General features: G+C 37.8%; 1 protein-coding gene across 5 annotated transcripts in view; it reads left to right on the forward strand.

Moving 5' to 3' along the window:
* The window catches only part of NAALADL2 (N-acetylated alpha-linked acidic dipeptidase like 2), a 394,159-nt gene that overhangs the window by 331,546 nt on the left and 36,087 nt on the right, over positions 1-26,526 (forward strand). For all 5 annotated transcript variants that reach the window (XM_085069057.1, XM_085069058.1, XM_085069060.1 and 2 more), the window contains one exon: positions 1,927-2,022. In XM_085069057.1, coding sequence (XP_084925183.1) covers positions 1,927-2,022 — 96 coding nt within the window. The remainder of the gene's footprint in view (positions 1-1,926; positions 2,023-26,526) is intronic.

Here is a 26,526-nt window from a genome sequence, read left to right on the forward strand (position 1 = left end):
GCATTTACTAGAAATTTGCTTAGCAAATTGCTGTTCAAAAAAAACCAAAATACAACACTGAGTTGTTATTGTGTGAAAGAATAAATGAGAAGTGTGATTCAGTTTCTTGCTGTTGGGAAGTGTTGCTCTTACTGTTAAATGCTCAGAGGTGCTCTTGGAGCATCATCTGGACTCATCTCTGTGCCATGTGCTCCCTGGGATAGAGAGTGGCCTTCTGTGAGTTCAACAGTTCATGCAGCTTTTTCTGGTGAGCACAGTGCTTGAAAAACAATAAAAGGCAAGAGAAACAGAGGAAGTTGGCCTTTCTGGCAGTTCTTTATTGAGGAGCCTTTTATGAGAAAAAAAAAGAAAAAAAAAGCAACAACTGTTTTAAACATTTCCCTTTACAAGTGCAGAGCAGGATTATTTCAGATGTCAGCAAGTTGTTTCAAACAGCAATCCTTTTCAAGATCTTAGCAAGCAGGGTCTTGATTCCTTCATGGGCAAAACAACTCGTCCCTTGTGATGTCCAAGTGTGTTTTGATTTATTTGCTGATCCTTGCCTGTTTATGTTGAGTTCTCCCAAAGGCAGAGGCTGCTGGTTCACCTGGTCCAGTTGGGGTGTGGAATTGGAGAAAAGCCAGGAGAGCAATGTCTCCCTGCTTTCCAGTCACCTTATCCACCAAATTCTAGATTCCAAGAGAGGATATTTACCTAGATGGAGCAATAATCTGATCTTGCATAGTTAATCTAATTTGGTAGTCGTTCCCTTCACTGAGCCTCAGTTAGATACTCAAGAGTGAACATAAATATGTAACTCTCTTTAAGCATTAGCACCACCATGGCAGAGGGAGGGTGTTCCTCAGCAGCCCCCAGTCAAATGGCAGGGCTCTGCAAACTGGTGTGCAAACTTGAAACAAAGATGAATAGTCAGGAGTTAATACTGAAGCATGTAGTTTATCTTTGTAATAAATGACTCTGCATCTTCTCTCTGAGATCTAAAAAAAAAAAAAAAATCTGGAGGAAAAAAAGACTTCATTTATTTTTGTGATGCTTCTGTGACAACTTATGCAACACACAGATGCATCACTGAACAAAAAAATATATATGATGCACTGCTAATTATGTATTCATATTTTTAAGAAAGTGGTGGGAGTTTGCTAGCCAGCAGAAATAACCTCCTAGAAATGCATGGAAATACTGCTAGAATATTGATCATGAAAGCATTAGATTAAAGAAAAATTCAACAAGCAGTTACCAGCAATGGGATTCCTGTTTTAGGCATCTGGGCACCTTTGAGGCTTGGAGGTTTGTTTTCTGTTGTTTTGCCTTTTTTCCCAGTCCTCTACTTGGTATAGGTTTCCTTGTGACAGCAAATCTGCAACCTAATGTCTTGCTTTCTTACAGTACAAGAAGAGATGAACTTCTTGTAAAAACAATTAAGATTGTCTGGTGTTAAAAGAGTGATCAACCTAAAGTAATAAGTTTAGAGAATTGACAAAAATCCCTTATTATTTCGATAGTATTACCATATAGAGAAGTAGGATGGTTGTGGAAGATAAAAGAGTATGCCTTGATTATTTGATTACATTTCTTCTGAAGGCTTAAATCATAATGTACTTAATAAAATGTCTGATTGCTGCTTAGCTCAGAATAAAAGCTGTGTGGATATTTTTCTTCTCCTTTTAGGCAAAATTTTTAGGCACTTTGGGAAAGCATAATTACAGAGACAACTGCCATTCCAGAAACGAAGTCATAAAACTTAGGGGTTTTTTGTCTTTTTCAGGGACTTGGGATCAATTAATCAGATCAATGAGATAAGTTTCATAATTGTCAAAACTTAAGAAAGACTTGAAGGATTTTTCAATCTATCAGCAAAATCCAATAACCAATTGAAGGAGGAAATCAGTGTGGAATCCTAAAAAGCTCCTTATGTCTTTCTCACAGAATTCCAGCTTTCTCTCTGAAGCTCTTTTTCCTGAACATGCAACAAAAACTGAAGAGCTGGATCCCTCCTTCAGCCTGCACGAGAGCATTGCAAAGGTAAGAGGAGTGGAGATCTCATTTATACATACTTTCCTTTTGAATTTGTTAGTAATTTTGAAAGGTAATGTGTTTTTTTTTCCTGTGAATCCTTTGAATGTAGTTAAAAATTGTGGAGTTCTTTTCACTGAGATCTGTTTTGGAAACATTCTTTACTGTTGCATTGTTCAACTAGTGGGATGAAAACAGTTTCACATGCAAATGCTTCTTCTTTTCGTGTGATTCAGTTGTATTTTGGGTATTTCACATTACTTATCTCTGCATGAGGAGAGGGATCTGAGCCCAGTGGGCGCCAGGGAGCAGCAGGTTTGTTGCTGTGCATTTTGCCAGTGGAGAGGGCTCTGAGGACACCTTCACACACACAGGTTGTTGGTTTTGTGAGCTGTGTGTTCCCATGGGAGGAAGGGTGTTCATCCCGTGGTTCTGGGGAGTTCCCTGCAGAGGGGATTCTCCCAAAGTTAATGTGTCCTGACTCCTCTCTCCAATGGGATACTCCCCCCATGTTGGTTATCAACACAAAATTACTTCTTGCTCCAAAGTACTTCTTGCTGCTGCTTCTGCCAACTCAGCAATGTTTCTGCAAAGGGATACAACTGCAAATGAGCCCAACTTGATGGGTTCATGCACTTCAAACAATGGGATTTCTTACATTTCAGAGTGATGTGGGCCTCACAGATTTCCTTCTTTATTCAAAGCTACTACTTTTGCACAAACAGCTGCTGTTGCATCATTTCTTCTGGTAACAACAAAAATAAATTCACAAAGATCAGCCACATGTAGATTTACCATGTAGGTAGCTCAGCATCTTTGGCAAAATAGACAGTGAATGATCTCGGGGTTGTGGTAGGGTTTCTTTATGTTTCTTTGTTTATAATTATTATCTGTTTGCTTGGTTATTTAAAAAAAAAAAAAAAAGGCACAAAATCCTAGACATGATTTTGAAGCCTGTCAGAGTCTGACAGTTAAGGAACAAGCACCAGACAAGAGTCTTCTCTGAAGCCCTTTTAATGCAATTGATGTTTTTAAACCATCCTTGACGGCAGAGTGGCTGAAAAGATCCATCAAATCTCTTACCAGAATCTGAGGGAAACAGTTGTGTGATTATTTACTGCATAGTTAATTTGTGATTTGCTAAATAGTGTGTGATGAACCACGTATAATCTGGATAATCTGTAATTTAGTGTTTGCTCTATAATGCTGACCAATGTAGAAAAAATATTTATTAGATACTTGAAGTATTTTGATTCGTTTAAATAATGACATATTATTTTAAATAGGGTCATTGAGCATTACAGTTTTCTTTGATAAAACTTGATGGAGATTGCACTGGAGATTGTAGTCTCTTTCTCTGTAAGCTCTCTAAATAGGAAAATCTGTCATTTGGGGCACACTACCTCGGCCAAGTATTTTATCTTCAGGTGTGATGTCTCCAAATGAGCTTTTTTTTTTTTTTCAGATGTCAAGATAATGCAATATATTTAAATTAATGTGGAGACTAAGAGTGCAGATTTTGAATAGTAGATTAGTACTGTGAACAGAATGTCTGTGTGGCAGAGTTTTACCAGAGACATTTCTAACAACATATTATTCCTGGTGAAGCTATTTCGACAAAGTACATTCACATTCCTGTATTGTTCCTAGTACATTGTGCCCTTCTGGGAGTCAGATCCTTCTTGATAAAGCTCTGTGGTGTTGTGCCTGGGCATGCCAATAGCCTCTGCATCGAGGCATGTGTCCCTCTGTACATTCCATTGATGTATCTGATGTTTTCATTTAAAAATTTCTTCTGTGGAGAGACAGAGGATTTGGCAGAATTATTTGATTTCTGAGCAGCAGAGACAGAATTACTACAGTCAGCGTTACAGCACCTAAAGTGTTAAAGAGCTTTTACGATGTGTGCAGAACTAATGTGAAATATTGAGCAAACAGAAGTCTGATGCACCTGGAAATACCTAATATCCAAGCAAAGCCCAGAAACCCCTTTGCCCTTGCAAGGCCCAGGCAGATGCAAGGCAGCTTTCCCCCACATCACTGTGTGGAGTGCTATCTGGAAATGTCTCCTCTATGCTGTGATTTCCATCATGAAAATGAGACACTTTGGAGTGTCGATTTTCACAGGTAATTTCTCCAGTTAGCTTTCTTCAGTGATGTATTCTGTTGGATGTAATTTTTAAAGCTCCTGTCTTCAGTCACCTATGCCAGACTTCCCCATCATTTCTCAGTCTCTTCATCAGAGGCACGAGTTCTGCACAGACCAACAGAACTCTCATGTCTTTTTGAAGATGAATTATGGGATGATTTTGTACTTCCAAAGCAAATTATTCAAGCCTCCAGCCAACACACAGGAATATGGACCAGGGTAGGTGACAGAGGTGCTGAATGAGGTTAATGCAGCAGAACAGGTCTCAGTGTATGAAGTGAGGACCAGGCTGTGGGTCCTGATCCATATCCACATTTTAGACAGTCTGCTGTTGATACTGAATTTTTACATGTGCAGTTTGACCTTGTTGTGATACCAGAATTGTCTGTGGTATCACTTGCATCTCTGTCACGTGAAAATGCCTGTGTGGGGTTTTTAGGCTGAGAAAATTACACTGTAACTTGGGACATCTCTTACTGTTCTCCTTGTCTTCCCACAGCAGCAATTCATGCTTATTTCAGAGCTCTCCTCTGCCCCAAGGTGATGCAGCAGCATAGGTGCAGCATAATGTGCCAGTTGCTGTAGTAATTCCTTAATTTAAATGTTCTTTCCTGACCAGTATCTCCTATACTGGCTCTGAGAATCTTACTGGTATTTATGGTTTGATGGTATTGAAGATATTCAAAGCACAGCTGAAGGTATTCAAAGCAATTGTCTGTGGTGGCACTGAATACACACAAACCCAAATTTGTCTGTGTTTTCCTGCAAAGCAGCACAGGCATCCCATATTTCCCAGGAATGGTTTGATTTAGCACATGTTCTCTTAAGCACACAACTGAGACTTTTTGTTTTACCTTTAGCCTTCGTGCATGAAAGAACATATAATCCAGTTCAAGCAGAGGGTAAATACAAACCTGCTGAAAACTCCCTTCCACCAATGTGTATTTTATTCTGTAGCTATTGTCAGCAGCAATAAAAACAAGAGCAAATCTGGTGATATAACCTGGCACAGTAACTTTGGGGATGCTCCATGAATTGTGGTGAACAGGGAAGTAACAATATTCAAAGGGAAAAAAAAGCTGTCTGGGGATTTTCTCAGCATTAGATGTGAAAAAGGTGACTTTTTGCTGCTAAAGACATGAGGTTTTCTGACAGACAGTCATACTGTGTTTGGCCAGACAGCATATTCTCTATCTGCTCTAGCCTAGTTAGGGGAGATATGCTTGGAATTTTTCAGTAGTTCTTTGTTCCTAAAAGCAAGTAGCCTCAAGGACTCTTGCACTTTATACTTGAACTCTGATGGATAAAGACTGTGTAATAAAAATAAGCTGAAATTGCAGAACCCCTGGTAAAAATTTGATGAACCAGCTGTACCATCCTGCACAGCTTCACTTGGTTCAGTCAGGTATTGAAAAACAGCTCCATTCCCCTACCCTCTGAAATTTTCCATATCTTTTCTGCTGATATGCTAATATGCTTCCTTCAAAATGGAAGAAGAATTACAGGACAGAACTAATTACATTTCCTCCTGTGACATACATTCCTGAGGTTGTGGGAAGATGTCAAGGCTCCAGTAGTACAAGATTGGTTCTGGGCTTCCTTTTTTCTTTTTTTTTTCTTTTTTTGAGTCCCTGGAATGTAATTCTTTCAGCTTAGAGAACTCTAACAGCTATGAAAATACAAAAATAACTAGGAGCTGTGGTTTCAGTGAACAAGAGAGACTGAATGAAGAAAACATTATAGCTGCCATTATTAGCACAGCTTGCATAGAAAAAAATCCCTGTGGATTGTTTGTGTAAATCCTTATCTGCTAGTTCTCTGACTGAGAGAATTATTGCTACATTCCTTAAATATTTTTGATATTGCAATAAGAATTTATGTGCTTTAAGCAAGTTATCATTGGCTTCTGTCAGAATGTTTCTTAACCAGGTTGCTCTTCGGAACCATTAGTTCCTGAAGTCCTCTTTCCAGCCTAAATTGTACTTGCTTTTTCTCAAGATTTGTCTGCCAGCTGTCAGTGAAAGGGAGAAAATTCATTGCATCATTTTTCAAACCAGAGTTGGAATTTAAGTGAAGGAAGCAAATATGTCAGCTCCATCTGATCCAATCAAACCGCAGGATAAACACATAAGTTGATACATAATGTATCATCTTAAATCCTGGGAGAGAAAGCCAAGATTGATGTTGTTTGTACATCTCATGGGAGATGCTTTTTACTGCAAATTACAGCAATCTGACTAAGCAAAAGAAGATAGGTAGGAGTGAGAGGAAACATTGTTTAATCCCTGTTTTATATCCGAGAAAATGAAATACCGTGAGTCAAAAACAGTACTTACAATAACTGACTAACTACTTCATTTCCTCACCTGAATGCAGAATGAACTTGTAAAATCTGATGATTTGTTTGGCACTGTAGACACAGACTGGGGTGTATTTCAAAGCTGCAGATAGATTTCTGAAGGTGGAATACGACAAATATTTGGGATGTGCTCAAATTTCAGCTACTGGCTGTGACCAACTGGACATTTTTGTCTCTGTACAGAGGCCACTTGAGTGTGTGTGTTAGTGGGACTTACCTGCCTTGGAAAGAAGTTACATTTTCCACAGCAATCCCTTCCTTTGCAATGCCTTATTTTGGTTATGTTGAGTTCTGACTGCAGCTCTGTCTGCATTGGTGACAGGATCTCTGCAAAGATATCTGTGACAGGTGTCTTTTTTTAATTATTTTTATTTTTATTTTTTGGGGGTTTATCTGCTAATTGATGGTCATGACTGTACGAAGAAGCCACTGCATATTTATTGCACAAGAGAAACCATTGCTTTCACTTTGTCCAACAGTGACTTTTTATTGTGTCATGAGAAAAATCTATTTTATGTCCTTTGCTTTTCTTTCAAAAATGTAAGTGTGCTTTAAAGGATGTCAAACAAATGGACAAGTGGATGCATTTTTCAAGGAAAGTCAATGCATATGTTTGTAGAATCATAGAATTTGATTTGTATTCAACCACTGAAATCCAGCAGCTTTAAATCTGAACAAATCTAAACAACAAATCTAAAGTGTGCTACTCTAATATGTAGGAATATGCCTGGGGTTATTTGAATATTCCCCTGTTTCCCACTATCCTATTCTTCACACAGTCACTGAATTTCTCAGCCTCTAATTTTGTTAATCCATTCTCTAGCATCACTACTACCACAGGCATTTGTTATTGGCACTCGTGTACTGAATTTGGTGGCTTTACAAGGAAGATGAATTTTTCTTTAAAGAAGTTGCCAACATTCTAGAGGGATGGTTCCTCTGGGTACTCTAAAAGTACCTTGTCTGTTGTAGCAGCTCTCTGTAGCTCTTTTCTGCCTACAGATCTTTTGACAAAGATGTCAAATCAGACAGTTCTTTCCCCAGTGCATGCCTCTTAGAACATGAAGTTTCTACTAACAATAATGCAGTAACTACTCTTTTGTTATTTTTCTTTTTTTTTTTTTTTAAATTTAGTGGAATCCAATTTACATTTGAGTGAGTATGAGGTAAAGTCGGTGGAACTTTAGTATATGCTCAGGTGACAAGAGATGGAAATAGCTGCTTTTGTACTAAGAGTTAATTAGCTGGTTTTGCAAACAACTTGCAGAAAGACCTGAGGAAATACAGCTGCTAAAATGTACATTTCTTTGTTAATTTTATTTTTTAGATGATACTTGTAACTTCCTTTGGTGTGCAGTTGTATAATATACTATAGACATGTTTTCTCTTTATATTGTTTAGTGGCATAGCTACAATCACACTGCAGATTATGCAGTTTGCTTCGTGAGCTTTGTCCTGAATTCAAGACCCAATTTTCAAGACTTCATGTTCTTTTAAGGAATTCTAAAATTACAGATTTCCTTAGGAGACTTAGCCCAATCCATACTGGTTTTAATCTTGTCTTTAAATGTGGACACATATTTTAGCATCCAAATGATAGCTGAACTCTTCAGAAACCATGCTCTTGATGCTGAGCATTTCTTGGGATTGTGTCTGTCCAGAGCAGGGAGGATAAGACCAAAATTAAACATCTAGACAATGCATAAGGAATGTGATTCCTGGCAAAGAGCTCCTGAGAACCAATCCATTCTGTCCTGAGCTGAGGGATGGGATGCCTGAAGGAACCTAACAGTGAAAATCCAGCACAGACTAATGTCTGCCCTTATTTAAGTTGAGCCCTTAAATCCTGGTCCAGAGCCAAAACAAACAGCTGAAACTTCAGGTTTCAGTGTGCAGCAGCATGAAATTCTCTACTTGCATTTTCCATTGTGTGGCACTAGCAGGAGTGACTTGGTCTGGTTCAAACCCCTCTCTTTGATGCCTTCATTGCAGATGTGCTGTGGAAATCTGATCCCAGTGGCAGATAATCTTTATTTGAAATTCTTGCTCGGAATGGTTTTTTAACTGGTTGTGTATGACAAACCTGATCTATTCTCAGTGATAAAAATCTTCAAGATGTTTTTATGACATACCCCTGTGCATGAAACTATAGTCTGCCCTCGTAGTTTATTTCCTTTTATTATGTTTCCTAATATGTTGATAAGCAGGCAGTTCAACTGGGTATAGCTAAAAAGCACAATTACCTGTTTTTAAATTGATCTCCTGAAATGAAGGATTGCAAAATTAGCATGGAAACTGTCTTTTCAAATACAATTGGGCAACATGAAGAACTTCTACATGTCAAGTGTAGAAGTTGTGAGACAAAACTAGTATCTACTTTAAAAAATTATGATGAGTCAAAAAACAACATGAATGAAGGTATTACAAAATTCCAGCAAGTTCCTTGGGCCAGGGGCTGGGTTTTGTGTGTAGCAAACTAACCATGAAACCAAAGCAATATAAAAGATATACTTTCCTACAGTGGAAATTATATTTCTGTTTCATAAGCAGAGATCATATGCTGGCTATGAAGCTATTTTTTATTTTAACACCTTCTTGTAAAACTAATGGCTAGGAGTTTCATAAATTGCAGCCTAATTCCAACCATGCACATATAATATTGATTTTAAAAGGTGCAGCATCTGTATCATCCACTGAAATCATTTCAGTTCAAAATTTAAACTACTAGTAGAAAGTACTGCATTTGGACCTAAAGTGTTTCATGACAAGAATCCAGTTGCCAATAAATGAACAAAAACATTTCAGAAGAGTAGAAGGAAAGAAGGAGAGAAATTGTCCTGGGCTAATGGAATGGTATATTCTAGTATACTGCAGACTTTTCCTCATCTAAAAGTGATATGACTGTAGAAATAGAGAGAAATTTCTTCAAAATCAGGTTACCAATAAAATTATATGTCCTGAATTATACTTACTTTGAGGACTCATTCATGAAAAAGTAGCTTTTTCTTAGTTATGTGGTAATTCAGTCTCAGAGAGTCCTTGTCTTTTCCTTTTCTCATTTATATTGTTGCTGAGATATGTCAGTAACAGGTGTACATAGATAACTGCATGTGCATATTCTGATATAATGCCAAAGTTCTACTTAAGCTGTTTTAAATTCTCCCAGCTAAGCCATAAAATAATCTCTGTGTTGCTCCCATCAGATGTGATCCATCCACACTTGTGTGATTACTTCTTTAGAACAATGCAACTCTGAATGGAGAACATTCACTTTCTTGTGACAAAACAGCTCTAATTCCTAAATGGCCAAATAAATAGCAATCCATTTGCATCTGACTGGGGGTTTTTACAATTTATTCAAAGCACTTAATTGGCAAAGTCATTCTTCTACTGGCTAATTTGAGCTATGTATGCACACAGACTTCATGAAATCCAAGTACTTGGAAAAAGATGTTACTAAAGATTACCTACTCAGGGATATTTTCTATATTTCTATAAGCTACGTTAAATGTACACAATTTTGATTTTTTTTTATTCTAAGGGGTTTATTGCTTCTTTTTTTAATAACAGTTTTAGAACACAAAGGTGAAGATCGCATAATTATTTTTTTAAAATTTTATTTCTTCTCTAAGGTGTTTCCTTGAGAGACCATTTTGAGGAATCTATTTTTAATAACAGATTAAAAATAATGACATTAAATAATAATGTGCCAGCATTTCTTAATCATTCAGATTTCACTTATTAAAACTACTGACCAGTGCCCTCTGTTAGATAAATGAACCTAGAATAAACAGATGAGCCCAATCAAAACTTGATTATTGTATTCCCTGTACTTCAGTGAAGTTCACTCTGCCTTATCCCACTATAGAAGCCAATGGTCTACATGAAGAGTGCATATAAAACCTATTGCTCAGGTTTTTAGCTGCTCCTGCAGTGTTTGAGCCTGGAAGTGCAGATGCACTCTCGGATCTTCAGGTACAAAGTGAGAGGCAGCAGCTGCAGATCCAACTCGTGATATTTCAGAATAAAATGTGTAGTTTTGTTCTGCTTTGTGAATGCCTGACCTGTTGGGAATTCAATTATAAACCCTGCTCTGGATGCTGTTGGTAATCCCCAGCACTGTGCCGTGCTTGAGACGGGAATTGAGTCCCAAGGCTTGAAAGGATGCAGAGCAGCACTCTGCAGACAAAAGGCTAAATACTTCTATTTATGCAACTGAAAAACTTGATTAGACTCAGTGGAATAAGTGCTCTGCTACAGAAGTTTTAAGGGTCATTAGAAAGCAAAATTGATCGAATCAACATGGAGGAAAAGTTCCTTTTCCTTGTCTTTATTTTCTTAAAAATACTTAAAATAAGGAGAACATTCCCTTGTATGGGCAGAGCTTGGGGCTCAGTGACCTATGACCTATGACCACTATGACCTTTCATATTTGGGTATTGCTCTGTCTGGAGATCATTTGGCAAATGAGTTTTCCATAGAAAATCCATCTGTATTATAAGGAATTGCATAAATAGTATCACAGTACACCAATTTATATAAGCACTTAAAGAAAGATGTAGTAACTTTCAACATTACATATCTTGTTTTTAGTACAATTTATTGACCTTACCATGGAAGAACATTATTCAAATTTAATTTGTCAGTTCAACTCTTTTCTTGCTTTTTAGAAGTGTCTCAGGAAAAGTAAACAATTCATAAAATAACAAGAACTACTTTCTTCCACCTGTCTTTGCTACATCACTTCTTTTTCCCTACCTCTTCCCTTCCTGTCACCTACATCCCATCACATCCTGAGCTGAATGTCAAGCTTTAACACCTGCTGTTGGAATTGCATTTTCAAAAGGCTTTGAAGCTAATATAATAATTAAGATCATCAGATGTCTCCATCAGCTGAATGTTGCTGACTTTGTGCTTTCCCAGCTCCCCTAAGCCAGTCTGGATGCTGCCATGGAGTGAGCAGGATTAAGTTCGATCTGAGTGAAGAGCAATCATTTGGGTTTGCTGTTGGTTTTGCTCCAGGCTTTGTTTTGTTTTCAGCTCTCAGATCTGATTTGCCATACAAGCTTTAGTGCCTCTGGAAAGATGACAGTGAAAAGTGCATGTGGAGTGTGGCACAGGAGTTATTCCAGCGACAGCATCGTTTCTGTTGGGCTTTGAAATGTGAACTGAAAGGGTGTTAAAATTGGCCTGAAGAGGATTAGTTCTTCGCATGCACTGTGGCAAGTTGATTCCTAGATCTGCTTAAAATGCATGCCTTAAATTTAAATAGTCCTTTCCGCAGCTGTTGTTGATGTTATTCCAGTAGAATTGTAGAAGCATCGTGGCTAAACATGCCATATAATGACAAATTGCTGTTTGCACAGAAAAGCCCAACAACTGAGGTGCTTTGTGGCTGGAGTGTGATTTATTATGAACTTTGAAGGAGAACATGAGAAAGAGATTACAAAACCTTTTATGAAAGTCATTATTACATCTGGACTTCAAGAACTCACTGCAGAAGTTCTGATTGGAATTTGTAAAACATGATGAAGAGTTAATGTGTCAGGGCTGTGTGTGTAATTTTAAATTCTGATGCTAACATCTGAGCCCCAAAACTGTGATTTAGAAATAAATCTATTGCTTGTACTGGCAAAGTGCACATGAAAAATAAAAAACTAATCAAAACTTTATTTAGGTTTTATTGGTAAGATTTACATATCTGTTACGGTTTATATAAATCTGTTGTAAATAGGCTTTCAGATTAGTAAATCCATTTGTGCAATATTTGCTGAAAACCTAAGGGATATGCATTACTTGGCATTTAAGGAAGTATATGCTTTAGTGAAATTCCTAAAAATGCTTTCCCATTTTAGTGGTGGCAGTCTTTATGGTGAGCTATTGAAAACTGAGCTCTATGAAAGCAGATTTGCATCTCCCAGTTTTATTGGGTAACCACTGTTTTTATCTACCAGTAATAAACTGGTTCCATAATGCAGCTTTAGTGTTGCTCAGTACCTAAAAAAAAATTAGTTCCTGTGCTCTGTATTTAAGAAAGCTCCTTTTCAGAGTTAAATCAAACACAAATCTGGTCAAGCCTGACTTGCAGCGTGGTTTGCTGTTTAGTTACTCAGACTCCAGTGTTTTCGTTGTGTGCTTTTCATTTTTTGCAAACTGTATCACTTGCCACAAGCTGTAGTTAAACAGTCTAACTGGGGAAATTACATGGATAAGTGAAATACAAATTAATATCAGGTTTTTTTAGCTGAAAGCTGTGTGTTTGAGGGTGTTTGGTTTTGGTTTGAGTGGCAGTGCCAGATGATCATTTTCTGCAGCCAGAAGAGGTTGCCCTACACAGCCACTTAAAGGTTTTTGCTTTCCCATTCTGGGTATTCAAGACGAGTTCTGTCTCCAGGAGGACAAAGCTGTGGAATGTCCTGTGAGGAGCAGCTGAGGGCTTTGGGGGTGTCTTGCTGGGAGAAGAGGAGGCTGCAGGGAAACCTGCAGTGGCAGGAGCTGTGGGAATGCTGCTGAGCTGTGCCAAGGGAGGCTCAGAGTGGAGACTAGAAAGCATTTCTGTACCAAAAGGGTGGTCAGACCCTGGAACAGGCTCCCTGGATAGGAGCTCGTTGTCCCAAACCTGTTTAAAAGGCATCTGTACAATGCCCTTAACAACATTCTTCACCTTGGTCAGCCCTGAACTGGCCAGGCAGTCACACCTCATGATCCTTGTAGCTCCTTTCCAAGTGGAATAGTCAATCCCATTCTATCCTTCTGCTGTGCTTTTTCTTTTATTCACAGGTCTGGAAGGGTTTGACAGTGAGTTTCACACCAGCTTTGTGAAGTCTCATGATTTATAATCTGGTTACCCAGCACACAGAACATGTTTTCAATAATTGACTCTAGAAACTCACTTGTTCCAAGCATCAGCACCGAGCAGATTATACAAAGCAAAAGGGCTAAACTCCTAGTGAGAAACACATTTTGTATCTCCACTTCATCACTGGCTTTTATTCAAGACGACAGAAAAATGAAATGCAGTTAGTTTGCTGTGCCAGAGGTCCCACTGCATGAGGTGAAAGCACAGTAATCAGGGCTGCAAAGTTCCCGCAAATTTCTGGATTCCTCCTCAGCTGGTTCATGGGAACCTCCTTCAGGAAGGAAAAAAGCAATCAATCCTTTTATCTTGGCATAAAAAGTAATAATTCATACAGTCTGCAGTATTAACAGTTGCCGTTCCTAACAGCTATATTGAAATTAAAAAAAGCAACATGGTAATGAATAAGAGATTGTAAAATTATATGAGCACATTAAGACAGGTATGTCTGTTGGAATCAAAGATCTGATGTGAGGAGCTTCTTCAGTAGCTATTTAGCAACTATTGCAAATACAATAAAAACAGAGCTGCATGAAAGAACATGAAAAACAGGAGTGTGTCTTTACTACATGACTGGAAAGCGTAAATTGGAATTTAAATGAACACAGCCTGCAGAATATCCTGAGTTAAATCACGAGAATTTTGAAATTAATAATTTTCACATAGCCAAGAAATGCTTTAAGATTGAATATCTGGTCTCCCTGGCCAATTCAAATTTGAATACTATTTATCTTTTGTGAAACTGTGATCCTGGAGAAAGCACTTCTCAGCTAGGCAAAGAGCACATAATGAGAAATACATGATGGAATCATTGACTGAACACCTTTATAGAGCACAGTTGGATTTTGGGGTAATTGCAGGGCGAGGTTGGGCTTTTACATAAATACCACCTTTTCTAAAAGTGATGAAGAAAATGGGACCACAGAAAGATTCTGTCTCAACTGACATGAATTATATTCTTCTGAACTTGGAGTTCCAGCCAGTGCACTCCTTTTGACTGACATATCTAAGGGAAAATTTAAGCTTTTTTCTTCCTTTTTTCTCAAGATAAACTGAGCAAACTTGCAGCTGACAGGATCTCATATGAGATCCTAATGAGGCAAAGAGAATGAAACATTCCTTTTTATGCTGAAGTGCCAAAACTGTAATGACATTGTATCATGGCTTCCAAAAAAATACAAAGATAAAAAAAACTTGCTTGTAACTCAATAGATATTTTGCATAATGTGGTGGACTGAATGCTGAATGTTGAGGAAATGGGTTAATCAAAATTTTCCTGTCTCATCTCTTTTTTTCCTTTCTCCACACGAGGTTGGGAATCTTTCATTTGTATTCCCTTTCTCTTGCAGGAAGAAAATCTCTGTCCACAGTAAAATCTCACAGGAGAGGGGAGAACCAATTATTTGGCAATATGGAACTACTTCTAATTGTTTTCTAAGTAACAATTGTTTTTCCAGATGAAGTATGCCATAGGTATTTTTTCAAGTGCTTATCTAAATCAGCCTATCTCTGAAACTGTGTGCTCTAAATACTTCATTTATATCACTTCATTTCAGATTGAGCATTGTCCTAAAGCAGTGAGTTATTTGCTCTTCCAAACAGCACTAGTTTAGCAATCAAACCCACATAAAAATAGCTACATGTGAAAAAACTTAAGTAGTCCAAATATGAGGTAGATTTTGCTAAAGTAGCAAATTTTTTAAAAAAAAGGACTTTCACTTACTTCAAAACTTTAAAACATCCTTTACAGGAAGGATTTTATGTTTCAATTTAAAAATCCTCAGCATTTATGGAAATTTTCTTTTCAAAATTTCCCATTTTGCTTTGTTACAGTAAACTGACAGTGCAATGTTGACATGGTTGTTCTTTACCCCACTAAGAATATTGCTATTTTTCTTTGAAAGGCTCCTCTTCCACTGATTTTCTGTTGAAAATTGGATCACTCCTGCTTATGTCTAGAGATTTGAAGGGATGAAACCCCATACAGAAATATTACTGCATTTTTCTCTGCTGTGTCAGAAGCAAACAACCTCACAAAACACAGTCACAGCGGCAAAGAAGAGAGCAAGAGTGTGACAGCTGAGAGAGATTAGGCTTGGATTGGAAATTAGGACAAAATTCTTTACTGTGAGGAAGGTGAGGCTCTGGCAAAGGTTGCCCAGAGAAGCTGTGGCTGCTCCTGGATCCCTGGAATGTCCAAGGTCAGGCTGGATGGAGTTTGGAGCAACCTGGGATAGTGGAAGATGTCCCTGCACAGAGCAGGGGGTGGAATGAGATGAACTCTATAACATACTTGATTAGTCTACCTTAGAGAGCTTATTTCTTTCCAAATTACAGTATGTAGTTAACAATTAATATGAATTTTTAATGGGAGAATTCCATTTCAAATCTTTTTTCTTGTTATCTGGCACATTTTTTAATTAGTCTGTATTTGCTTGAGAAGGACCAGGATACTCTAGAGCCATTTGTTTTTCTTAGTTAAACAGAAGTAAATAAAAATAACTTTTTAGATTCTCGGGTACAGTCAGTGTCCATATCCACAGCAAGTGCTTTTATCTCATCATATTTTTAGAGTTATTAAATCAGCAGTCTCTCATTGCCTAGCTGTCACAAAAGACATTCAGCTTGGGGTTTTCTGGCATTCAGCCTATCCAGAAACAGGTGATGCATTGGTGTTAATAATCTACTTTTCATCTTCCATTTCTATGCACAGTAAATTGCTAGTGAGTTTTCCTGGTGGTCTTTGAAGAGCAGAAATCAATACCTGCAAATTCATACAAAGTTTTTAAAACAGCAAGCCCTTAGAACATATTACAGTGCATGAAATTGTTTCCCAATATATTCAAAATTGGATCAGAAACCAAATCAAGGAAGTGAGAGTCTAAGTGAAGAACACAAGAAAAGGGAAATGAGTGGGTTTGATCAGTGTGTTCCAAATTTTTTTTTTTGTTTTTACTGCTTATAGTTCAGGCTATGTACTTTTATTCTGTTCTAGCATTTGGAGGTGACAAAAAGAAGCTGAAATGATAGCAGGAATTTTGTGTTCTTTCACTAAATTGGGTTCTCAGTTGTCTTGCTTCTGTAGAGATATTTTATCCAGTAGCCTAGTTCTGGGTTAAGGAAAATTTTGCTTCACAGTAAGAAACTATTAAATAAATCTAGTGGGCATGCAGCTGGTTAGGTTTTGGGTTTTTGCTCTTTTTTAGATGCTGTCAGGAAACATTCTTTAAAGGCTTGTAGTCTCTTTCTTCATTCTGTCGTTTTCACTGTGTCACTGTGGGAAGTGGGATGATTCTATTTACTGCTTGTGCTTTCTTTGCCTCAGTTGCTATTAAGACTTATATTTAAGTTCGAGATAATTATGAGCACATATGAAATTAAAAAACTTGCCTTCAGTGGAGAATGAATACATGCTTAGTGTGTCACTCAGCAAAGCTGTGACATATGCTGCTGAAATATGTTTCATTTAATTAAAAACCTTCAAGTTTTGTACGTTTCAGGTTGAATTGCTTCACTGATGTAGATCACAGAAGTAGAGCTGGTCTTGTGGGAATACTGTAGGAACAACAAAAACTAGCTCTTTGCCTTAAAATCCACTCTTTCCTTGTCATGACTTTCTAGTATCTCGTTTAAAGCTATTTATAGCTATTTATATCCTCATGCCTTTTATTGTATTTAAGAAAAGGGGATTTTAGTGAAACATCTTGGAGCTTTAGTGCTTTGTGAGGCAAGGACATAATTGACCAAATTAACACTATCACAGTCCTCACTGCTATACTGCATTAGCCTATAAACCTTGGCAGTGATCATTTGCTGAATGCACATCCTAAACATACCTGGAAAGGAAATTCCCTGTTACACATGAACTAGACTGAAATCTCTGTACTTTGCACTGGACACTGAACCTCCAAATTCATGTCTGAGGAATCTACACAGCACTGCAGGTATTACAACCTGGTTGTACTGTCTGTCTTTTTTCTTTGCTTACCTACAGCATCTCACACTGGCTGTCAGTGTTCTGGGACACCACAAACATCTCCATTGGCAGTCCCTGAGTTGGGATCCTTGGCTGGGCAGAAGGGTGCCTTGTAAGCAGAGCTCTCAAGAAGCTGCTAATGAGCATTTTCCATATTCTTATTCCCCTTTATTTCTTCCCACTTCCATATTGTGTAGTGTAACCAGCTAAAGGTGTGTAAATTCCTTTCAAACAGAGCAGTGAAATATATAATACTTTGCATAATCACGTTTTTCTTCAGTACATGACTTGCAAGTTAGGTTCCAGAACCTCAAATAGTCTCTCACCTGAATTTTTAAACAGCAGCTTCAAAGGGACATAACACATAGAGAACTCTCCTCCAGAATAGCCCTTCTGTGAAAGATTGTTTTAATTTAATTTCCTTGTAAACATCTTAAGGCGTAAATTTCATTTCTCTATGAAGAGTTTAAGGTGTAAGCTTACTTTTGCTTTTTTGATTTTTTTTTTAATTTGGGATATGTCTGTCCACAGTCTTTTTCAGGTGCTCTGTGCATTTCTGTTGGAGGCTGTTGGCAGGGTATTAACCTGAGAAGCACTCTGCTTTAGAGCTCCACTTCTTCTCCATCAGAACACAGGGGTTGTGTGTCACTCACGGGAGAAATATGGAAGCAGTCATGAAAAACTGGGAAATAAACAGAAAGAAATACAGTCATTTGATGTACAGGTTGACACTTGTCACTTTCATGAGGAGGCAAAGAAAACAGTGAATTTCCAAAGGTTATAAGAGTTGAAGACAATACTTTTTAAAAATCTCTATTCTCAGCTTGGACAGTTCCCTAAATTTTCATAGAAACTATAGAAAATACGTCCTTGTTATTAAGCTAACTATTTCTACCAACTTTTGAGTTTTATTTGAACATGTGAAGCAATACAACCTTTTTGGAGGGAAACCAACCAATGCTTAGTACTTGGACAAGGAAATTTCTTTTATTACCTGACTTTGAGTCCTTGTTAATTCATTGAAATATTACTTAATTAGAAGAAAAAAATATAGTGACCATTCATTCTCCTCAATTTTTGCCTGAGCATTTCAGAACTACTTGAACTTAAGCTAAGCAACTCATTATCAAAGTCCTACAAACTTCTAATTTTTGGATGTATGATTTTCCTATATTTGCTGAATAACAGAACAAAGCATTGGGGAGTTATATATACTGTTGTAAAATCCTGCAGTCTCCTCTGATCCATAACTGGGTTTCTTGGACTATTTTTATCATAATTTCCATAGTTGTAGTGGACTTTCCAGCTTCCATTCTTGTATGACTAGGTAGGTAATAAAATTATTGAAGTGTGATTGAGAATGAGCTAGTAATAACTTTAAAATTACTGTCTGTTCCAATAATCTTAGCTTTCAAAGTGTCTCAAAAGGCAGCAAAACTAGAAATCTTACTTTTAGAATCTATGTAGGCAATGCTTGAGATGATCTTGAGTCATGTAGTTTTAATAGGAAGATTTCTAATGTTGAGAAAGAAGCTCTTCCTCACTTTCAGTTTGGTTGGTTTAGTCCACTGAGACTGAGTTGTGTTGCTTTTCTTGCTCGGCTTAGTGGTTTTAATTCAAAGAAAGTAATGAAGAGAAAAATGCAAAACACATCCTTTACACTGCTAAACAACCACAGTAATATGTTTCTATTGTTTAGAAAATGTATTGAACAGCTTAATCCAAAGCTCGTGGAAACTGAATGCAGATTGATAGCAATGGGATGTAATTAGGTTTTGCTGACTTATTTTTTTTAACCCTTGTGAGTTAAATAAGATCACTTTTCCTGAGAAGCAGGTAGTGAGGGAAGGGGTGGTGATATCAGAGCTGAGAGCCAGGGCTGCCTGGTGTCCACTCACATCACTGAGCCAGCAGTTGCTTTGCAAATGTCACTCCAAAGCTCAGGTCCATTTCCAGAGGGACTGGTGGCACTGGCAGATAAGCAGTGTGGGGTCTTGCTGACTCCATCCCTCTTAGTTTCCAGCTTTATTTAGTAGCTGCCATCCAGCCTGGGCTGGGGAAACACCTGCTGCAGTTAACATCTCCAGCAATACAAGAGGATTCTTTTTTGCAGACTAAAAACCAAAAATAATTCTTGATTTTTTGGTTCTTTCTCAAGTCAAGTTTCGGTCACCCTGAACAGTAAGACACAAGAGACAAGGCTGTGTTAAGAGTTCTGCTGCCTTTCAGTGTTTAAAATAATGCTTGTAAGTAGTGCAGATAGGTCTTTTTTATTTTCATTAGTCTAGATAGACTTTGTGACATGCTATTGTCTTTCTTCTCAAATATGAATTCAGGATGAAAATAAAATACCATGGATGAGATACTGTGAACCATTACAATAACTCATGCTAATTGAAGTTAGATTTCAGGATATATGAATTATCTCTGCTCATTAGATTGAAATAAAGAACTTTGGGGTCATTTAGTCCATTTGTGGTGGTACAATATACTTACCACCTTTCTTCCTAGGTTCTATTTAACTACAAAGACAATTCTTGGGCTGCTTTGTTTGATGAACTGTTCCACAATCCAGAATGACTTCTCACAAAGTTTTTTCCTTCTCTTGTTCAATAGAAATAGTTTTTCCTTAATTACATCACTTTTGGTTGTTTCTTTTAATTTTGACTTGGAAACTTGAATTTCCTGTAACTACAGTGTTCTTAATTTCTTTGGCAAAAGAACCCTTTATTTTGAGATCAAAGAATTCTGATATACATTAGCACTTTAATTATAAGCTACAGAATGATAACTGAATGAATAGGGTGAAGGCTTTTTTAGACAAGCAGGGCTGACAATTAAAAAGGCTTTTTCATGACTTGCAGCGTAGCCTATTCATTTTTTGTTAAATATGGCTATTATTGTAAATGAAGATTAATAATCACTAATAGCTACTGGGCTATTTTAATGTAATATTCTGCACAAATAAAACCCTCAGCTTAGATGGTACTGGTGTCCCCCTTGATCCCTTCTTTTGCAAATGTAAGTTGTTACTTGAGCAGAGTAAGCAGAAAAGGCAATTAACTCTCTGTCTTCAGTCAGGTTTAACCTCTGTCTCAGGGGCATGGGGGTTTTGTGCAGACAACTGCTGGAGGACTGAAGGCAAAATAAATATTAATAAATCAGCATAATATAGTGGTTTAATCTAATATTGTGCCTAGAGTCTGCTGTTCTCAGACAGAAGATTTAAATATTTGAGAATGGCCAGACACAGAGATGCCTGCAGACTCCCCTGGGACAACCCTGCTGACTGTGACTCTCAGCAGGACACGACTGGCAGTGCTTAAAATCTGCAAGATTTCCAGTTTTCCTGTTTCAAATATTTTGAGAGGTCAGTATTGATAAGGAGTTTAAATGGTATTAAGAAACTTGGAGTTTGTTACTTGTTGCCTGATCATTTTGCCTAATGAGTGAATTCTAAAACCTGTCATTTTCTAAAATTTCGCTATAAGTGAAAACTATATTTTAACTTTTATTCTTTACATCCAGTGTCAAATATGCATTCTGATCAATTCCTCACTCCAAAATGCCCCATAAAGTTACTATTATACGAGGCTTGGATTAAAAAATTGAAGAAGTTGTTACAGCATTGTCCTGTACCCAAAAAATCAAAACAGTTCCTGGAGGGCTTTTTAGTTTCTCTGAAAAAATGTAAGTGAAAAACTTTAAAATGTGCTTTGTGGTTTTGATGTAACATGTAGACATAGTGCAATAACTTCCAGAAATTTCACTCTGATAGCAAACTTCTTTTGAGGATTATTTTTATTGAGTTTAAAGCTATTCAGAGTACATCAAATGCCCATACACAGTGCCTTTCTACTGTCTGGGGGAGGGGGAATTCTCAGAGTCTAGAAAGTCTTAATGTATTTTTAAGTATGAAAATTAATTTTATCTGTAATTACATCTGTCTTCAATTGTAACATATGGGAGAGTTCTGAGATGAGTTTTTCTCTGGTCTGTGAATTGAAGTGCACTGCAACACGTGCATGCATGCATCACTTTGGGTGCAGTCAGCACTCCCACTGATTTATGTGTTCACTGTGGGTCAGTGCCAAATTCTGCAGTACTTTTTCATTTTGGGGACAGTTTATTTGAAGTTTTACAGAATATGGGGGAATTCTGCTGAGTGCACACTGATTGCAGTATGCTGAAAGACATTTTAGGACTCTGATACATTTTCATTCCAGAGAATTTTTTTAATTCCATTATTTTCTCCCTGACCTCATGATCAAACTATTTGTCTGTGTTGTGATTGTCTTGTCTTGACATATTTGCCTTGCAAGTCTTTTTGCTTCCTGTAATCCATCTAGAGTGTTGTTGTCAAAATGATGTTCCTCAGCTGTCCTTTTAATCTTTCAGACATTGCCCAGGCTCCTGTTGATCCTGTGCAGCAATTCCAAAATTGGGCTTTTTTTTCCTAAACAGTTTGGTTCACCGATTTTCAAACCCCACCCCTTCCACTCTCCAGACTCTTCAACTTCTTCCCTTTCATCTTTCACTGCAGTGATCAGATCTTCACCCTTGTTGTCCTTATATTTGGAATAGCAAGTGGGAACATTTCCTGCAGTATTGTAAGATTATATTCTTCTGAAATGTGCTTCTCTGTGTAATATTTGCTGTTTCAATCAGATCAGACTGCCTTTGTCTTTTTAATAGAGAACCCACATAAAGATACAATGGAATGAAATGGCCATCATAATTTAATGATTTCAGTAACAGGTGTATGATCACAGACCCAGGTGTGCTAATAAATCTCAATTTTACCTTCAGATACTTGGAGCTTTATTGCTAGAGTTCCTTAATAATTTCAAGGGTCATTCTATGATGTGAGTTTTCTTTCTCTTTTTTATATAAATATTCTGCAATGAGAAAGATTATTTATTAGATCTTTATTCAATGTTTTCCAGGGACAAGTTAGAAAGATGAGGGAGTTTCTTTTTCAGGTAAAATGGCAGCCTCAGGAGCATGCCAGCTAATTATAAAATACTTCAGTAGGTTCATCAAGCTGACCTGGGATTTCCTAAGACTCAAAGAGTTTGTCAGACTTGGCATTTCCCCCAAGCCTGAGGGAAGGTTGCTCAGGCCCAAACACATTCATCTTTAATTAATGTTTTGTTTTTAAAATAAAACAACCAACCTCACCCCACCTTTATTTGCAAAGCTATGCTGTTTAATTACAGGTCTCCTTCTGAGGTTTAAATTTCAAATTATTATTGTAAGTCAACTGATTACTTCTTATTTTAGTTACATTGAAGATTGAATGTTCTGATATGAAGAATAGTGTGAAAAAATTCACAGAAATTCCACCTTTGAATTCTGATACCAGTAAGAAGCTTAAACAGGAAGCTTAAACACTTTTCTGGCTTGGTAAATACTATGCAAGTACATCCAAGAGCAGAATCTAACCCTAATTGAAGTAATTGCCTAGCAGGGAAATTGAGCCTTTTTGTGGATGTTCAGCACAGACTGGTGTCTGGGGGTAACCCCAGTGAATTCTCCCCGAGGCCAAATGTGCCTTTTAGTGTTGATGAGTATTTCTAGGAGCTCTGTGCTACAGAACAATGCATTTTCAGCTTCCCCTGGATCTCAGCACTGTGCTTCACTGGTGTCTCTCCCCCAGGGCCAGTCTGTCGTGTTTAATGAACTGTCAATGCACTAATCCTGACTGATTAGAGTGACCTAAGTGGGGAAATTTGTTGTACCTTTGCATCAAGAGGTGGCAAGAGAGAAAAGAGCAATATTTTCTCTGTATGACCATTAAGTATCTCAAGTTCTCTGAGTTTGAGAGGATAGGGAGACTTTAATATGTAATGTCATGAATCTTTTCATAATGCTTATTCTGCTGAGTGTGCTGAATTGACTGTCCAAGTTAGACAAGTTCCTCAAGGACCTATTTCCTCAACCCATCATGGATAATTTTCTTCAGGTGTTTCAATTCCTAAATTCAATTTCTTTCTTTCATTGTCCCTGGTTCTCCCTAAATTCTGTCTAAGGACTGGCTGCTGAAGAATAGCATATATTCTTCTTTCAGTATGACCACTTAGAAAACATAATTGCAAATAAAATTTGGGCTAAACAGAGTATAGTTTTGAGGTGTCTCTAATAGCATTTACTCATCCTCATCTCACAATCTCCATTGTCAGGTCTGACTCACTTTGAAGGTCATGCAATGCGAAATTTAAGGGTGGTGGTGTATTAATGCATCTCAGTGTCCTGATGTCGTGATCATTTATGTTGAAAAAGTGTATAAATGAAATGGAGATAGATGAGGAAAAGTGTGAAAAAAAAATGTATTGTCACAATAATGGAAGAAAAATAATAATGAACATCAAGGAGAATGACTGTTCAGTACTGAAGCAGATTATATGCATTATTTTAATTAAGAGTGCTTAATAGTACATATGGTTTCCCTTGAATAATAATTGCATGCTGATGAAGTATGATTAGAGACTTTTTTTTGGAGTTCAATTAAATCAAATCCATTTCTGTAAAAGGAGAGTGATTAAAAAGATGGTATCAAGGTCTAAACTGAAAGCTGTGGTTGAAGCTTCCTATTGCAGATTTCTTTATTGTTGCACTCCTCTGATGACTATTATCTAGTTTTTAACAATGCCACAAGTTTCAGACAGAGTCCTGCAGATTCACTGGAAGAACTGGCTTTACAGATCAAATAGAAACTTAGGAAGTTCTTGGATGTCCTTGAATGTGTGATCCTGGGATTGTTTCCAGTCCAGGAAGACGCTTGGTTCATGCATGTATCTTGAAGTATGTGAGGAGATGCTTTGATTAATTAGGGCTGTAGGGCAACATACTGTTTTCTGGGCTGATCTCTTTCTGTAGAGTGCCTGTGAACCTGGGTGATTAAATGCAGCCTTGCACTGCTGCTTTTTTTTTATCTGTAAGTCATTACTGTCTGCCTTGGAAGGCAGAGCCCAGCCAACTGTCTGGCAGCTGTTAACAGAATTATCAATTATCTTCTTGGAGTCCCATCATCTTGGGCTTTGATTAGCCTGGGAGTAAGGAGGGCTGGTCGTGCTAACATCCTGATGGGCGTCCTGAACACCCACATAAGGCAGGGAAAGGGAATGGCACTCATTAACTGGGAGCAAACACGGGGAAAGCCATGGGTAGCATGCAAGATCATGGTGTCCAGGCTCTTAATCACACCCTGGCTTCTGTTTTCATACAAATCCACAGGGATCTGCACTGATGCCTCTTGTCCTCTTACTTTCTTTACTTCAAACTTCCCTTTGTAACAAGAAAAAAATACATTTTTTTGGTGCTGTGTTGTGTGCACTGATAGCCAGCTGCATGTTTTACCCTGCAAATGTCTGCATTACACAAATAAAGAAAAGCCAGCTATGTAGTCTTGGTTTAAGGTAGCTAACATCTGTCCAAGATGCAATTTCTGCACATGGTCACTGTCATTAGAGATCTTTCGCTCTGCTATATGGAGATAAATTTTGCTTCATATTTCATTATCTATTTCTCTTTGTAGCAGAACAATAGCTAAATCTGTTTCCTCGGGATTGCCTGTAGCCAGCTCTAGGCAGCTCACATTGCTTCTTTAAAAAGCATCTAGCGCTGCCTCCCTCTCCTCTGCCACGCCTGAAGAGGATGAATGAAAGCATTTAAGAGGTCATTTCCTGTGCAGTGATGGTTTCTGGGTTTCTGGGAATGCTGTATGCAAATCATTCTGCTTTAAAGCAAACTTTTCAATATTTGTCACCCTCCAAGTCCACAGCTGGTAACCAGAGCAACCTGGCTTTAAAGTGGGAGCTAAAAAACAATTAACAGCAGAGCAAATTTTTTTAATTCTCTATAAGAATTCCAGCATGAGGGTTTGTAATGATGTAAAGATTTGTATTGTCATGGTGTGGCCTCCTCACCCAGAGCTCAGGAAGTGCAGAAGTGCATTCTGTTGCATCCTTTTCCATGCTCATAACACACATGCTGGGGAAAAGGCTGACTAACTCTTTTTTTTACAAGAGATTTTAATCTAGTGGCCCTTCTGGAAGTTAATTCAACATTGTCTTTGCACATAGGTACCACTAGAATTTTGACATGCATAAATATGAAATGCATTATTAGAAAATCATCTCAAGTTTACTGTTACTTACAGTTATGTGCTCAAAGTTGACTTCATGGCTTGCTGTGTAAGCTTTAACCCTGGGTGTTCTGTGCAGCCAGAACATGGCTCTGCCTCAGTTCCAAACCAGCTGGGCTGAGCACAGGTTCATGGACACAGTGCCAAGCCTAACTCAATAAAGCCATTAGCTTGGCAGTGAGTTAATCATCCTCCTCTGCCCCTGCGGGAACAAGAGCTTGAGAACTGCCAGACATGGGCCAGGCTGGCTGTGAGGAGCAGCAGGATGGGGAGGGGAGGTAGGAGTGGAGAGAAACTCTGGATAATATCAAGGAGTTATAACCCAGGGTATGGGGAATCATTGCTCGCTATAAATTAATGCAATTTAAAAAATACGTTTTTAATAGAATCATATCAAATCCTGAGTTGGAAGGGACCTGCAAGGATCATCAAAGTCCAGCTCCTGGCTCTGCACAGGACAACCCCATAAATAACACCATCATGTTAGAAAATTCACATAAATGCATTTAGATACACAAAAAATATATATCCCCATAAACTTATACATGTAATTGGAAAAGTAGTAATTTCTGTGTGTACACAAAAAGCAAAGCAGATATGAGTTTCTTTTTTGTGCAAGAGACTGAAAGTAGTGGGATGAATAACTCCCAGCTGTGAATGAAATCTGTACAAGATGTACTCTGACTGCTCTAAATGCTGTATATTACTAAATTGGCCAAAAAATTATATTTTAAGCAAATTAATCACTGAAGAGAATATTTTTTACCTTAATTTCTCAGTGCCTCAGAATGTCACCATGAGTCATGTAGAAAATATAGTGTGTGATCATGTAAATGGAGGTCTCTATTCCAGTTACCCCAAGCTACCATAATTCTGGATTATCTTAATGTGTAATTTTTGGGCTGCCTAGTGCTGTGTGCCACCCTAATACAAACAGTTGAGTGCTGTTTGCTGGGCACAGGATACCTGAAGAGAGGGAGAATCCATGTCTTATTCACAATCACTCTCATTTCCTAATCAGTATTTT

This window comes from Lichenostomus cassidix, chromosome 9 (assembly GCF_008360975.1).
Source record: "Lichenostomus cassidix isolate B80296 chromosome 9, HeHo_3.0, whole genome shotgun sequence".
NCBI classification, from domain to species: domain Eukaryota; kingdom Metazoa; phylum Chordata; class Aves; order Passeriformes; family Meliphagidae; genus Lichenostomus; species Lichenostomus cassidix.